Genomic DNA, 14,508 nt, shown 5'->3' with positions numbered 1-14,508 from the left:
TGTTCTAGCTCTGTCATGGAAGGTGGGGCCATACCAATCACATGTGATGGAGAGAGAGAAGGGTGGACAGAGCCTCCCATCTACATAGATGTTTAATGACATAGATTTATGAAGTAAAGTTCATGGGCTTATCTACAAAAGGTAAATTCCTTTTAAGGATTGGAACTGAAAGACTGGAGAGACAGCAGTTGTCTTGTGAGAAGTGTCCACCCAGAGGTAATTGGATATTTTTGTCTTTGATAGATTTTTGGTGCGTGTTCATTCTGGTACACAGTTGTTGTTTGGCTTCTCCTACATATTTTCCATCAGGGCATTTGGTGCACTGGAGGAGATATATTACATTTCAGGAGGTGCAGGTGTAAGATCCAGGAATAGTGATGCTTCTGTTGCGGGGTGTGGTTATAGTAGGAGTGTTGGAGATGCATTGGCAGGTTTTATATTTCTTGTCCCAGCATTGTCTGGATCCATTTGGTGTGGTTTGGGTCATAGGAAGTTTGCTTCTGGTGATGAGGTTGGTGCACACTTCTCACAAGACAACCACTGTCTTTCCATCTCTCAGTTCTAACAGCTTGCATAGAGAAGTCTACAAACTTCACTTCATAAATCTACTGGATACAAAAAATCATGGACTCAATATAAACATTGGATTTATGGCACATTATAACCCACGTAACATCTGATAACTCCACGTAACCTGTCTGCACTTTGCCAGCTACATCCTATCACCAGTTCAACATTCCCCTCTTCCCCCAACTCCCATGTACCTGTCTCACCCCTATTGTCTCCCATTCCCTCTCATCTTCACTGCTATGAACTTGCAATTTCACAGACCTGCATTTTGCATTATGACTTCTATTTCACCCAGAACAGCACACAAAACACCATCCAGCTCTCCCTGTGCCTGAAGAAGGGTGTTTGTGCCTGAAAGCTTGCAAAGAACAATGTTTCCAAATATTTCGTTGGTCTAATAAAAGGCATCACATTTACCCAAAGAACGCTGCCTGCTCATGATGTTTGCTATACATTTAGGTCTGATGAATACACAGGAATCATTGGAAACAGAAAATAAAAGGTGATGCTCAGCTGTGAGAGTGAAGAGACGGCAAAATGTATTCAGTGTAGTGGTCCACCAGGAGTTGAAAATAATTGTTGCTGATGGGGACAAAACACAATGGCCCCACTGTATCTTAATCAGATAGACTGCACTAACCTAGCTTTGTATTAGGTTCCCATTGGTATCTTTGCCTAATTGAGCCATGTGTTTCACAGGCATGCTCAGTGTGGTTTCTATTCAATCAACATCATAGTTGGTTTCCATTACTGAGCACATGCTGCTTTTGGCAGCAGCTTAATGACAGGCAATATATTGAATGAAGTTTTATTGTAAGTGAATATAGGATGAGGGTCTTTTATTTTGCTGATTGGAAGGGAAAACCTTGTCTTGTAGTTGAGTAAATAGAGTACTTTAATGTCTCTTTCAAACGGGACTGTTTGCCACATTTATTTGCCACCATGGAGTGTGTATTTTGTTGGTTATCAGTGAGTGATCATGTGATCTTTGACCTAATCAAAACTAAGGCAACATATAGACATTCAGTTTATCCTGGGAGATTTCCTGTTCTCCAAGGAGAAACCACAATTGTACAGATGTTCAGGCTCCCAGAGTAAATATGGCCACCCCAGGAGAAAAATAACCAGGGAACCAGAGTTAAAGAACTCCTGGGAAAGCAAATGTCTGTACATGCAGTGGCTTCTCTCTCAAGAGAACATAGTCCTTCACCAATCCCCTCTTCTGCAGCCACCCAACACGCCCCCTCCCCCCAGGGAGACAGTGTCACTCACTAGACTTTGCTGCTCCAGCAGGGAGCAGAACATACTTCCTTCATAATCCCCACATTGTGCTGCAAGGAAACACAGGCTGACCATGGACAGTCTGGGTCAGCTGATCAGAGCTGCCCTATTCACTGCTGCCATCTGTCACCAGGCAGACTAAGGGAGCCTGCAAAGCACATTGAGACATGGGCACAGAGGCCCCCACTGGCTGCATAGTGTCAGCCCTGCAAGCTCTTCACTCTTGAGGGCCTCAGCATTTGAATGTCTGTACATGAGGCTCTGGATAAGCTCTTCTACTGAGAACAAACCCGGGAGAATTCTCCCAAATTATCTGAATGTGCACACACAGCCTAAGTGCCACTGGCCTAAACCAGTACCGACAAGCAACACTCCAGAGTGACAGAATGAATAAACTGATTATACAAATACATAAATAAAAAACTGAAATTTATGTTTTAGGCCAGTATTTTAGTTTGCTTGTATACAAATGTTTCTAAATGGGGGGAAAATCCATTCATTTTGATTAGTTACTGTACAATAATTTTATAACATGTTATTAATCCTTGATCATATAGTCAGTTGTTATTTGACTTTTAGTTTCTATACCCTCATTAGTGTTCAGTTCCCTTTGGGAAAACATAGCGGTGTATGTAATACCAGCATTGTAAATTTTTTAATGCATCTCCTGCATTGAGAAGCTAAACTAAATTGAAATCAGTAGGGATTTTCCTGCAGCATACATTTTAATTCCCTGTAGAATTAATTTTGAATTCTTTGCTATTAAAAGGTATGAGAAAGATTGGCAGGCAAGGTTCTTTGGGTAGATGAGATATCTTTTATTAGATCAACTGAGTTATTTGCAAGCCTTTGAGTGCAATCACCCTTCTTCAGGCATAGAAGGTCTTTGCTGATTGCACCTGAAATGGCAGGGAGCTGAGGGCACCAGCATGTCTAACTGTGGCCTGAGTATCGTGCACAACCTGGGAGAGCAGCTGAAGCTGGAAGCAGTTGTGGCACAGATTAACTTGTGGGGGCTTGGAGCTAGGAAGATTGCAGCCACCACTGCAGCACTGGTTGCCCTCTGAGGCACCCCCCTCCTTTTCATAATCCCATTTTCTCTATACTTTCCACAGATAGAGAATTTTAAAAAAACAGCTTCTAACATATTGGGAGACTGAGTACCCCTGGAGTCACAAAATTACCTTTCAGCTTTTTAGGAGGGTAATTTAGCCTCTGTTGAGCTTCATACTGATGCAGCCAGACTGTTCACTGTGACAGCTGCACAGAAACACCAAGAACTAAATTTTGGGCAAGGCCCCAAACAATAAAAAAATGAATGAAAAATTTGCTAAGAGTCATTTCTCCTGTACCCCCAAGTCTTGGCTTAAGCTTATTCCTATTTAGCAAACCATTAGGCATGTGCTAAAGCCCCATTGCTATCAGCACACACTTAAAGGTTTTTTGCTGAATCAAATCCTATATTTTTAAAAAATCATGCCTTTTTTTAACAGCAATAGCAGTTGTAATAAATAATTGGAATGAAGAAATTTCAGTTCTTCCTGTCTTCATTGTTTCCTTGGATGCCCATTATTAAAGCCACCCATATTACCAGAGGACTTTCTACCAATGCCTTATAACCGCAGTAGTTGGCGGTTATAAGGCATTGGTACAAATCCCTTGAACTATGGAGTGTGAGGGTATATATACATGTCTCTGTTTTAATTTTTCCTTGGTTCCTGTCTTTTATAGAACCAGCTTCTTTCTTTCTTCTTCCATTTTGTATTAGCACAAATACTTGTAAAACCATTCTTAATATTTAAAGTATTGAGATGCTGAGCATCTCTGATGAATTCCACTGACTTAACATCAACATTTCTCAGGATGAGAACCTTTGCCTGATGGATATATTTAGGACAGAGACAGAAAATCTGGTGTTCCAGCTGCTTTAACAGAAGGATTTGCAAGTAAAATGCACTTTGACTAGAAGTTTATTTTGGCAGCTCATATTAAAAACTGATGTTTGCTACAGTATAAAAGGCTGTAGCAGGGACATGTCTAATATACAAAAACATTATAGAGTGAGCAATCAATGTATTATATATAATGAAACTTCACAGAAAACTGTAACATATGTTCCTATCAAGAAATGCTACAGAGTGGGAAATGTATTACTTAGCTGGACTTGGCCATCTACTCTCTATTTGTGTGTTTCATTTGTATTCATCCGTAGCTAATAGAATTTTATATTCTTCCCCTTCTTCAGAATAATAGTTGCTAAAAATTAAAAGATTCTCTTGCAGAGGATGGGGCTGCACATTTATTACGGAAATAAGTAATACACAATTAGGCAAAGGTAATCTATTACTGTATATTATTAGCAGTTCCAAATATATCATATATTGTGATTTATTTTAATAAAAAGTATTTTTGGATTTTTTTAAAGAAATTTACTAGTATAAGTAAATTAAACTGAGCAAAGACACTTGGTTTGATTTAATGGGAATTACCATAAAGAAGCCAGGAATTCAATTTATTTTGGTTAGTGATATGCTGTAATAAAAACATGCCTAACCAACTGATAAGTCAAAGAACAGTAAACCAATATGAGTAAAATCAGAGGACTCCATTTACTTATTACCTATATTTATTTAAGCAAACCAAGGGAGATGAAATGTGAAATGAATGTGCTATTGATGGGTTACAAATACAGTCTGAAGAAAGCATATTCATTGCCTAAAAAGAGTGCATTTCTGAAATAAAATGCTATTTTAGGAAAACACGTCTGGTAACCAGATTTCAGCCATATTTATGGCATATTTTCCATTTATGTCTGAAAAAAGTAAAGCATCCTTGGTTAAAGAAATAAATACTTAACTCTTATAAACTATATTAATGGGTATGGTAGCTTTGAAGCATGTTGTTTATTAATATAGTACATACATAATGCTGGGTTTACTATTTTATTTGAATGCCATATCATGTTATGCAAAATAAATTTTTATGTTACATCCACTGTGACAACTAAAATGTGAACTAGTTTGCATAGGTTAGTAGCTTGGGCAGCATGATGTTGCTCTAGTCCACCAAGGCTTAAAGATTCACAGTGTAGAGGGGAAAAAACAGGAATTAAAGCATTTCTACTAAAATATATTTTAATAGCTGGTGTTAACTTTTTGCATAACAAAAGCCAAATTAAAGCAATACAGCAAAGAATCCGGTAATAATTCCCATCCTTTGAAAAAAAAACAAACATTTCCTTCATAACGGCATATTCCCAAATAAAGTACATTTTTGCAAAATAACTAGAACTTTACACACTTTAAAGCAAATATATGCCAAACTGCAGAGCGGTTCATTTTTGCTTTTTATATCACATTGCAAAAACCAACAGCTGAGAGTGTTTCCACATCATGCTAATCAATATTAATACAGTCAGTGCTGCTTTCTGTTGGCCTAGCAACTTGTAATATGTAATACTAAGTACACATGATTGTAATGCTACAGTATAACTTACTTTTCCCCCTAAAATTAAAAAAAAAAGAGTTTCAACAGCAACCGGATTACAACTTAAGTACAATATGTAAACTCTATGTAACAGACACAAAAAAGCATATGAATTCCTTTCAGTATACGGTTGTAGTGCAGGAAGGTAAGGAAGGAAAATAGCTACAAGTTTTCTTCCAGAGAGCGATTTGGAGCTGGGGGTTCCTACAGCATAAGCATTGCAGAATGCTTTATTCTTTTAACTCACACCAGCAATTTTGCCTCTGCCAGCACAAAACACTCAGGTGTATGCAGTAGTCTGGAGATCTACCATTAGATAGCATCTGTTGCCCTTTTTAGGACACAATTTAAATATTTAGCCACTAAAGCTTGCTCCATATTTAATGGAGAATGCTATTCAAAACACTTAAAGTCTAACAGATTTTATTTCTCATTCCACATTCTGCCACTTTGTGTTTTTGACTATTTTATAACATAAGGTGATGTGTAGTCATTGTACCATAAAAACTAAAATTAATGTCATCCTCAGTGCTTGAGGCCTTCTATATCCCCAAGGATATCTTAGAAGAGATGTATTTATCAAGAATATAATGTATTGATGATTTCCTGTAAAAACCTGATCAGTTTAAATGGTGTGTAGTATATCAAATGTAATCACGAGAATCCCATTTCATCAATTAAATACTAATCTTCTGTACTGGATTATGACAGCTGAAGTATCTCTAGCTTTCTTTAGGGAAAAAAAAAAAGATGGGCAAGTAAATGGGCAACTAAGATAATGAGCCACAAGGCACCCACTTGTTTTTTGTATGTTTATGTGTATTTTTATCTTATTTACTATGTTACCTTTATATGTGTCCATAAAGAAAAATAGCATATTATAGTGCCCTTCTTTTTGCAACCCTTAGGGCACGTCTACATATGCGATGTGCTATGTTGCTGTACAGCATGCTATGGCGATGTAGTGATCGTGTGTGTAGCGCCAGGTGTAGCATGCCATTACAGTGACACAGTGGCAAAATTTACCTGTGTGCCACATGCATGGTGCAGTAACCACCTGTACTGCGCCGTGCATTACTACTTCCAACAGGCGACATGTAGATATGTCCTTAGAGATGAATGAACTCCCAAGTATAGAATTTTTCAGCAAACTGCCTCTTTAGACAGGTCCTTTCCTTCTCCAGTGAGATGTGTCTATGTAAGCAACAGACAAAGAGTAATGTTGAAACACTGTTAAACTAGAACTAGATTTGCACTATCCCTGCTTGTTGGCTATTTTAAGGATGAAAAAGCAGTATTTTGCACTGAACTATCCTGACATTCCACTGCATACTAGCATGGCCTAAGAAACTCCTTGTAAGAAACAGCTTGCAAATTTTGGGTGTTCAGGTGAGATTTTGTAGAGAAAATATTTTGGTGTCAAAAGATTTTGCTAACTGGGCACACTCATTCTGAGTAATGAGAAACTCTGCTAATAACAGTGCTCTGTAATGAGAATTTAGTTTGTTGTATATTAAAATAAAAGCTAAATGAACATGAATTAGTAAAAGATTTCACTACGAGAAATGCTAAACATTCATTATTTTAAACAGAAATCAGTAATTATGATGATATACCATTCTCAAGAGAAATATGATTCACATACTGTTTTGTTTTCTTGACCTTTTTTATTTTGGAAATTGCTTTAAATACTTTGCCAGGCTATAGAATATTCAAAATTCAAAAAGATAATTTTATTTCCACTGCTTAGCATAACATAGTCTTCTAATTTCATAAAATATTTATTTCTGAATTTCCTTTTTAACATACATACAGAGTTCAATACTAAATATTTATCTTCCAAGCTAATGTGAAGAATGCTAGTGTGATTATGGGCTTTTTTTTAAGACACTAAAAACAGCAACTTGATACTATATATATCTGTACCTTATGCATCTTTTTATTTATATCTGCTTAGCACACTGACAACTTATTTTTACTGTTGTCAGCACTACAAAGCTAATATAGCAGCACAACAGCAAGTGATATCCAGTTCTACCTCAGACATCATCAGAAAAAATTGCCAACCATCATAAAGTGTGATTTTCGTATCTGTTGTTGAAGACTTGTGATTATAGCTGATGCAAAACCAGACTGCTTTTCAGAAAGCTTTTAGGCTTGGCTTAAAGTATCAGCAGCTTGAAAGAAGTTGTTTGACTTGCAAAGCTAGCCAATTTGTTATGGAAGTCAACGATAAAGGATAAGGGCCTGTGGCTGCAGCTGCTCCCTAAGCAAAACTCACAGTCTTCCACAGAATATTAAAAGCACAGTGTAGTTGCAGACTCAGGCTTATCTATGGAACAAAAAAGTTCCATCCTTACCAAGTTATTTTTCCTGGTTTTAACCACCTCAGGACATGCTCCTGAACCCTAAAAGCATCATCCTTAAAATGAGTTCTCTGACAAGAAAATATAGGCACCCCACTTACTTTTCAATATTTATGGACTCACTACTATATTTTTTAAACATAATCATTGAAAGTTATTGTTCTCTGTCTGCCAGCTTTGGATAGGCCCCCTACTCAACTATCCAGTGGAATTGCAGGAACTTGTTATTTTTAAATATTATGCAAAGCAGAGCTGGCAGCTGTCTAGCACTAACAGGGTTTTGTGGTGAGGGGGTGGGGGTGGCTGTTGTTTGTTTTGGGGGGGGTTTCTCCCATCATGAATACTTACTGCTTTCCTTCATTTCTGTTAAATGAAATAGTGCCGGCTTGGTGACTTTGTGAAACCAGAAATATAAAACTCTCAAAAAATATAGTATAACTTAGTCTCTATTTTGTAAATCTAATGCATACAAGATCACTGGCACACCTGCCAAATTTCAAATGGCAGCTCTCTGGCTAGTATTTTTAACTCATGTCTGAATACATGAGAATTTATGAACCATCAGAATAAAAAAAACAACCATATGTGTTCCTTAAACACACATATACACATTCCCCATGAAGGTTTACAGGATTTTGTCCTCCCTCTGACTTAGGCGAATCCTGTAAGGAAAACAACATGACAGGAACAAAGCATCCAAGAGGAGTCCAGTTAAAGTCAATGGAGCTTTGTGATGGAGTGTCTGACACTATGTTTCTCTTCTCAGGCCTGGAACTTCAGTGATAAAGCATCTCACCTGTTGCATCTGACTAATGAGATACCAATGAATCCTTCAATCCTGACCCCAAGCTGAAGGAGCACTGGAAAAAATAGCTTACAGTTTATCAGGAACAAAATCAGAATGTCTGCAATATGGCTGCATTCTAGATAGTGTCCTGATAATGCCTTAGAAAATCGAAGCCAGAAAGATTGCAGCTGGTACTGTTTTTCTCCTTTAGCTTGGTCTGAATGTAGTGTAAAGCAGAAGAGAAGTAATGAAGTTGCATAAAATTTGGGACAATAATATTTACAGTTTAGTACTGAAACCAAAATCTGAAGATTTTTTATGCAGGAATGAAGGGTTCTGTTAGATTTAAGGATAAAAAATACCTGAAAAAAACCCAGCTGATAGCTTTCCTTTTTTATCCTTAGGTAAAGAAGGAAGGTGGAACAGAACTGGTAGAATAGTTGTATGCTTAGCATTCCTGTGGTGCTAGCGGGAGCATCAGCAGAGGTCAATTACATTTGTCTTTCATTAATCATTTTGTATGGGTATAGCCCATTTTGGGATAACCAAATGGCTTCACATATACAGAGACAAAGTTTTGGAAGAAACTGAAGGTGTATGCCATTGGACTGAAATTCAGTACAAAATAAGAGCTCCTCTCAACTTGTTTATGGAGATGCAGCAGAGGTGGGTATATCAGCTTGTCAGCGAAGTTGCCATTAAGTTAGTCACTTGTTAGAACAAGGAATGTAGCTGTGTGTTTCATGTTGCCACATGTCATGTGGGCCCCAGCCTGGCTATTTACAGCAGTAATACAGAGAAGGATAAAGGAAGTGAAGTGAATTATTGCATGTACAATGCTTTAATGGAAGCTGCTATCCAAATGCTAAGTATTATTAAAGGGAAATAGAAGAGGTGGCAATTAGGTTTTGCACTCTGGATAGTGTCTATGGGAAATGTTCTGTGTAGAAGATACCAATATGCCATGAATCAAGGAACAGTCACAACTGATGAATTAGGTAGCAAGCCAAACTGACAGAAGGGAAGGTCACAGTCATGAATGAGAGCAAATGGAAGATCCAGCAATGAATGAAATTGTGTGGGCAAGTGGGAGTTGAGAATTTTTCACTGTCAAAGCAGACTTTCAAGTTACGTATAAGGCTGCTGGGCAGTAGGACTTCTACCAGTATGTTACCCGCCATTATTTAAAATTGTTGATTTATCATTTTAATTCACATATTAACTGCTCAAATGTTAAAGAGCTTTCACATTATTAGAAAGTGTTATTAAACTAAGAGTATTAAGTTTCTTGTAACTGCAAAGTGATATAAGAAAAGAATCCATTTAATGGTTATGTTTAAAAGAGAAAGAACCTCTTTGTATCTATGGGAAAGACATTTCTCCTTCACAATTAATTGACAGAAACCTTTACGTGATTAGCAACACCAGTCTTCCACATGATGCTTTTAGAGAGCATTATTATTAAGCAATGCTGTTTTCAAGCTCAAAGCTTCTTGTTGATTTTTTTTTCAGTAAAGGACCAGTATGTTGGTTTATGTTTGTGAATGTGGACTGTTATAACAGTGACAAAGTAATGAGTGTGTGGTCATAAAAGTTTTCTCTGATTTTTTTAAAAGGTTAAGTTTTGAGTAAAGCTTAAAGGACTAGAGACAAAAACTAGTTAACAAACTCAATATAATTTGCTGGAAGCATTCCTGTTTTCCCAGTTCTCTGAACAGTACCATACATCCAGCCATCATCAATCGGTTGCACATTGACGATATAGTCACCATCCCTGAAGGAAACTTCATCTTCATCTTGAGCACTGTAGTCATACATAGCTCTGTATGTTCTCTGTTAAAGGAAAAGAAGCCAAACCATGAAGTACCCACCACAGAATGACATATCGCCTCCCTCTTGCAAACATACAAAAGAGAGAGAGAGGGAGGGAGAAAGAGAGGAAGGAAGGGAATCTTTAATAAGTTGCATCATTATAGTGTTCAAATGCATATACAGAAAGAGAAGATAATGCTTAATATCCAACAGGTATCTCCCAGAAAGGAATTGGGTGAACGCTTCATGCCAAATAGTTTATTCAACAAATTCTGGATAAAAAAGATAGTGATTTTGATGAATACACTCACAACTCTTTCAGCAAACATATTCAGGCTAACACATTTCTCTTAAAATATTCCCCATAATCGTTGCTTCAGTTATTTGTTGATCTAGATTCTTTTTTTTTTATGTATAGCTGGCCATCTGAGCCACATAGTACTGTTTCTGCTCCCTGTTTGGATAACTCCCAAGCAGGCTTAACTCAAGGTTTTTAACCTGTTACATTATTTCAAAACTATAAACTCTCTCTTCCTTGCTAGGATTTTACCTCAAGTTATCTAACACATGCTTTTCCCTTAGGAAAAAAAGAATGGATGAGACTTAAGATGCCTATGTATATATCTGTATGAATATATATTTTACCATCATTCATGTATACATCAAATTTTAAGGCATATTCAGGCACAATGTTGTGATTTTTTATTGTTTTTGTAAGCATGTCTATGAGCAAAATGTTGTGTACATGCAACTTTTTAGGCTGAGAGCTGGTATTTTATTATTCTTCGCTGTCTTTGAGGAAACTCTATGATTACTTTTGTTCCTAGCAAGGGTACCATTCAGGTTATGCTTAAGGCTGAAATTATATTTTTTTAATGAATGGCAGACATCTACATCCATGGATTGTCTCATTTTAATGTAAATCCAAGTGGAGTATAAAGTACCATCATTAACTGCCTCAGTCTTTTCTATTCCTCTGTCAGTTGCAAGCACAGTGTTTCTTCCTTCCAAAATGAAAAAAAAAAGTTTCATATTTATATAATATTCGGTTGTCTACTGAATTGCACACGCTGGCTTCACACTCATTTAGAATAGATTCTCCCCAGATTCTTCTAGAGCATGTTTTAGTTTTATACTCTATCTGGAGAATGAGCCTTCCCCAAATTTTCTTTGGCTGGAGGCCACATGAGCCACTCATTAAAAGCTCATGGGAGTTCTCACTATTCTTTCCTACCACTCTCTCAGGTAGAGAAGCCAGGGTAGCTCAAGAGTCACAAGTCACTGACGTAACAGCTCTTTTTCAAGGACAAAGTGGACAGGAATCTACCTGGGATGGTTTAGAAAAAACAAATCCTGCACTGGTGTAAGAAGTTAGATTAGATATCACTTAGGCCACTTACAGTCCTAAGATTCTATGACTGATGTCTATCATAACCAGCAACATAAGATGGATGTTTTAGCTAAAATGATCAACAAAACAAACAGTTAATGTTAGCAAACCCCCCCGCCAAAACAAATCAGTAGGATCAACTCTATAATTTAAGAGTTAAACTAAAGAGGCTGCCTCCAATCTGGGAAGATAACACAAGGCTGTTCAGGTTTAATTATATTTTTAAAAATGAAAATGTAGGTTGTGCCTTGTATCAATGTGTGAGGTTTTGAAGTGGTGATTTTAGGAATCTTTGAGTAAATGGATGCCAGCACACACAGGAAACTGGTCTTGATATTCCAGGCCAGGCAAATACCCTACATTTATCACAGCTGGACATTTCACAATCCCAGGCCCTGGCTGACCTATCATGTGATTAAAATGTTGATTGTGTGATAAATTGTAACATGCCACATATTCAGCCAATTTATGGTGCAGAAAAATGGCAAATCAACCACAAAGTTCAGAGGAGGGTTCAGAGGAGGGCCACTTGTATGGTTAGGAGCCTGCAGGCAAAGCCCTGCGAGGAAAGATTGAGGGACCAAGATCTCTTCAGTCTCCACAAGAGAAGAATGAAAGGTGACCTTGTGGCCACCTACAAATTCATCAGCAAGGAACAGGAGATGCTCTGTTTACCAGGGCATCCCTTGGAGTAACTAGGAACAATGGCCTAGTTGAAGAGCAGATGGAGAGCAGATGGACAGCAGATTTAGGTTGATGGAGAACAGATTTAGGTTGGACATCAGGAAGAACTTCTTTATGGTAAGGGTTGCCAGAATCTGGAATGGGCTTCCAAGGCTGTTGGTGCTCTCCCCTACCTTAGAGGTCTTTAAGAGGAGGCTGGACATGCACCTGGATGGGGTCATCTAACCCTAGTGCTCTTTGCTGCCCAAGGCAGGCAGTCGGACTGGACAATTTGCTAAGGTCCCTTCTAACCCAAACTTCTATGAATCTATGAATCTAAGTTGTTCTAAATTAAATGTGAAACATTTTTGCAGCTGGTTTGTATTGTGCCATAAGTTGAACAAGTAGCATATGTCCTGAACTTGAGACTATCCCCTGCTTGAGCCCAACAATCAGTTGATTATCAGGATTGGGTGGGGGGAAGGATTAGAGCCTGGGACACAGATGCCCTCTGCTCATTGAAAGACTCACCTTTCAACTTGACAGTGCCCTGGGAACCAGCATCAGAGACTGGAGTCCTGCTGCCAGGCTCCCTTTACACTGGCAACCTGAAAGAGTGCCATGAACCTTTAAAAATCATGTGCAGCTGAGAAACTGGGGAGTTCCCTGATCCCCAGCTGTACACCCTGGCAGTCATACGATTCAAATCTAAGGAATTTTATGTCCCATCCCAGAAATGGTGTATCCTGCCTGGCATGTTCATGATTTTTGTTTTTTAACCTGTGTGATTCATTTAAGCCTCCTTGACTGCATCACAGTAGGGAAAAGTTATAAAGTCTATCTGATACCTTATGACTTTTAAAAATTTTAATAGGACCCTAATGCTGCTGTGAAACCCAAAGTTACAACCTTAGCACCTAATTAGGTGTTAAATGGCTGTCAGGAGAAATCTCCATAATAATCCTATAAACACTTGGTGCCTAATTATCACTTTAGAATGTAGTCTGGGCTATATAACAGAGAATTATTCAAGCCTAAATGACTTGAATAAGGTATTTTAAAAATACATTAAAGTAACTTATGGAAGAGGCAAAGATTTTTGTTATGGTATCTGAGGGCCTCACTGTAGATCACAGCTTTTTGGTGTGCTTGAGATGATTGGTAGTTTTGTGGACAGGTATGTTAGTCTATGAGTTGTTTGCATATGGTTGTTTGTAGGAAGCCATCCCGGATATGGACTGTGGCATCTAGAAAGTTGATATTAGTGTTCGAGTATTCCAGAGAAAGTTTTGATCAAGGGGTGATAGTTGTTAAATCTGTGATGGAAATGAATAAGTGATTGATCAGATGTTCAGTCCTGATGATGAACGCATTATCTATATAATGCAGGTATATTCCAGGTTTGATGGTGCAATTTTCTAGAAATTCTTTCTCCAGGTAGCTCAAGAGAAGGTTGGCATAGAGGAGCCACATTTGTGCCCATCCCTGTGCCCATAGTTTGGAGGAAGTGGTGACTGTTGAAAGTGAAATTGTGGATTAGGATGAAGTGGATGATTGGTGAAACGTTGTTGCAAATCTGAGTGTACTCTCTGTTCTCACACATATTTCAGGCAGGCAACTGTGCCTTCATCATGTGGGATATTAGTGCACAGAATGGTGACAAGTCTGGCCTTCTTAACAGGGAGGTGGTTGATGTTCTGGATTTTGTTGAGGAAGCATGTAGTATCCTGTTGAAAACTTGCGCTTTGGGTGAGAAGTGGTTTCAGGATAGTTTGTATGAATCCCAATAGCTCTACAGTGAGGGTGCCACAATAGGATATGACGAGTCTCCCAGGGTTACCTTCTCTGTGAATCTTTGGGAGCTATAGAAAGTTCCCAGGGTAAGAGAGTTGTAAATTAGTGGAAGTAGTTTTCATAAAATTGGTTTGGAAAGGATATGATAATATTTTCCAGTTCTAGAGTGAATACTGCTGCAGGGTCCTCTTCAAATCCTTTATAGTAGTTGGTGTCAGGGACTTGTCTGTTGGCCTTATTAATGTGCTCTTGACAGCTGAGGATGACTATAGCTCCACCTTTGTCTGCTGGTTTTATTACAATTTCATTGTTGGATTTGGGGACTGGATGCTATAAAGGGAGAGCATTGAACCGGATAT

The 14,508-nt window shown here is 38.1% G+C and overlaps 1 protein-coding gene across 4 annotated transcripts in view; it reads right to left on the bottom strand.

Annotated features, from left to right (window-relative positions):
- Positions 1–4,476: 4,476 nt before the first annotated feature.
- The window catches only part of NEBL (nebulette), a 647,345-nt gene continuing 637,313 nt past the window's right edge, over positions 4,477–14,508 (bottom strand). For all 4 annotated transcript variants that reach the window (XM_019508319.1, XM_019508316.1, XM_019508317.1 and 1 more), the window contains one exon: positions 4,477–10,323. In XM_019508319.1, the coding sequence (XP_019363864.1) occupies positions 10,147–10,323 (177 nt within the window). In that variant the 3' untranslated portion in view covers positions 4,477–10,146. The remainder of the gene's footprint in view (positions 10,324–14,508) is intronic.

The sequence above is a fragment of the Gavialis gangeticus genome, unplaced genomic scaffold (assembly GCF_001723915.1).
Source record: "Gavialis gangeticus isolate Ggan-Ray unplaced genomic scaffold, GavGan_comp1, whole genome shotgun sequence".
Classification (NCBI taxonomy): Eukaryota; Metazoa; Chordata; order Crocodylia; family Gavialidae; genus Gavialis; species Gavialis gangeticus.
This window is presented reverse-complemented; position numbering and strand designations above follow the sequence as displayed.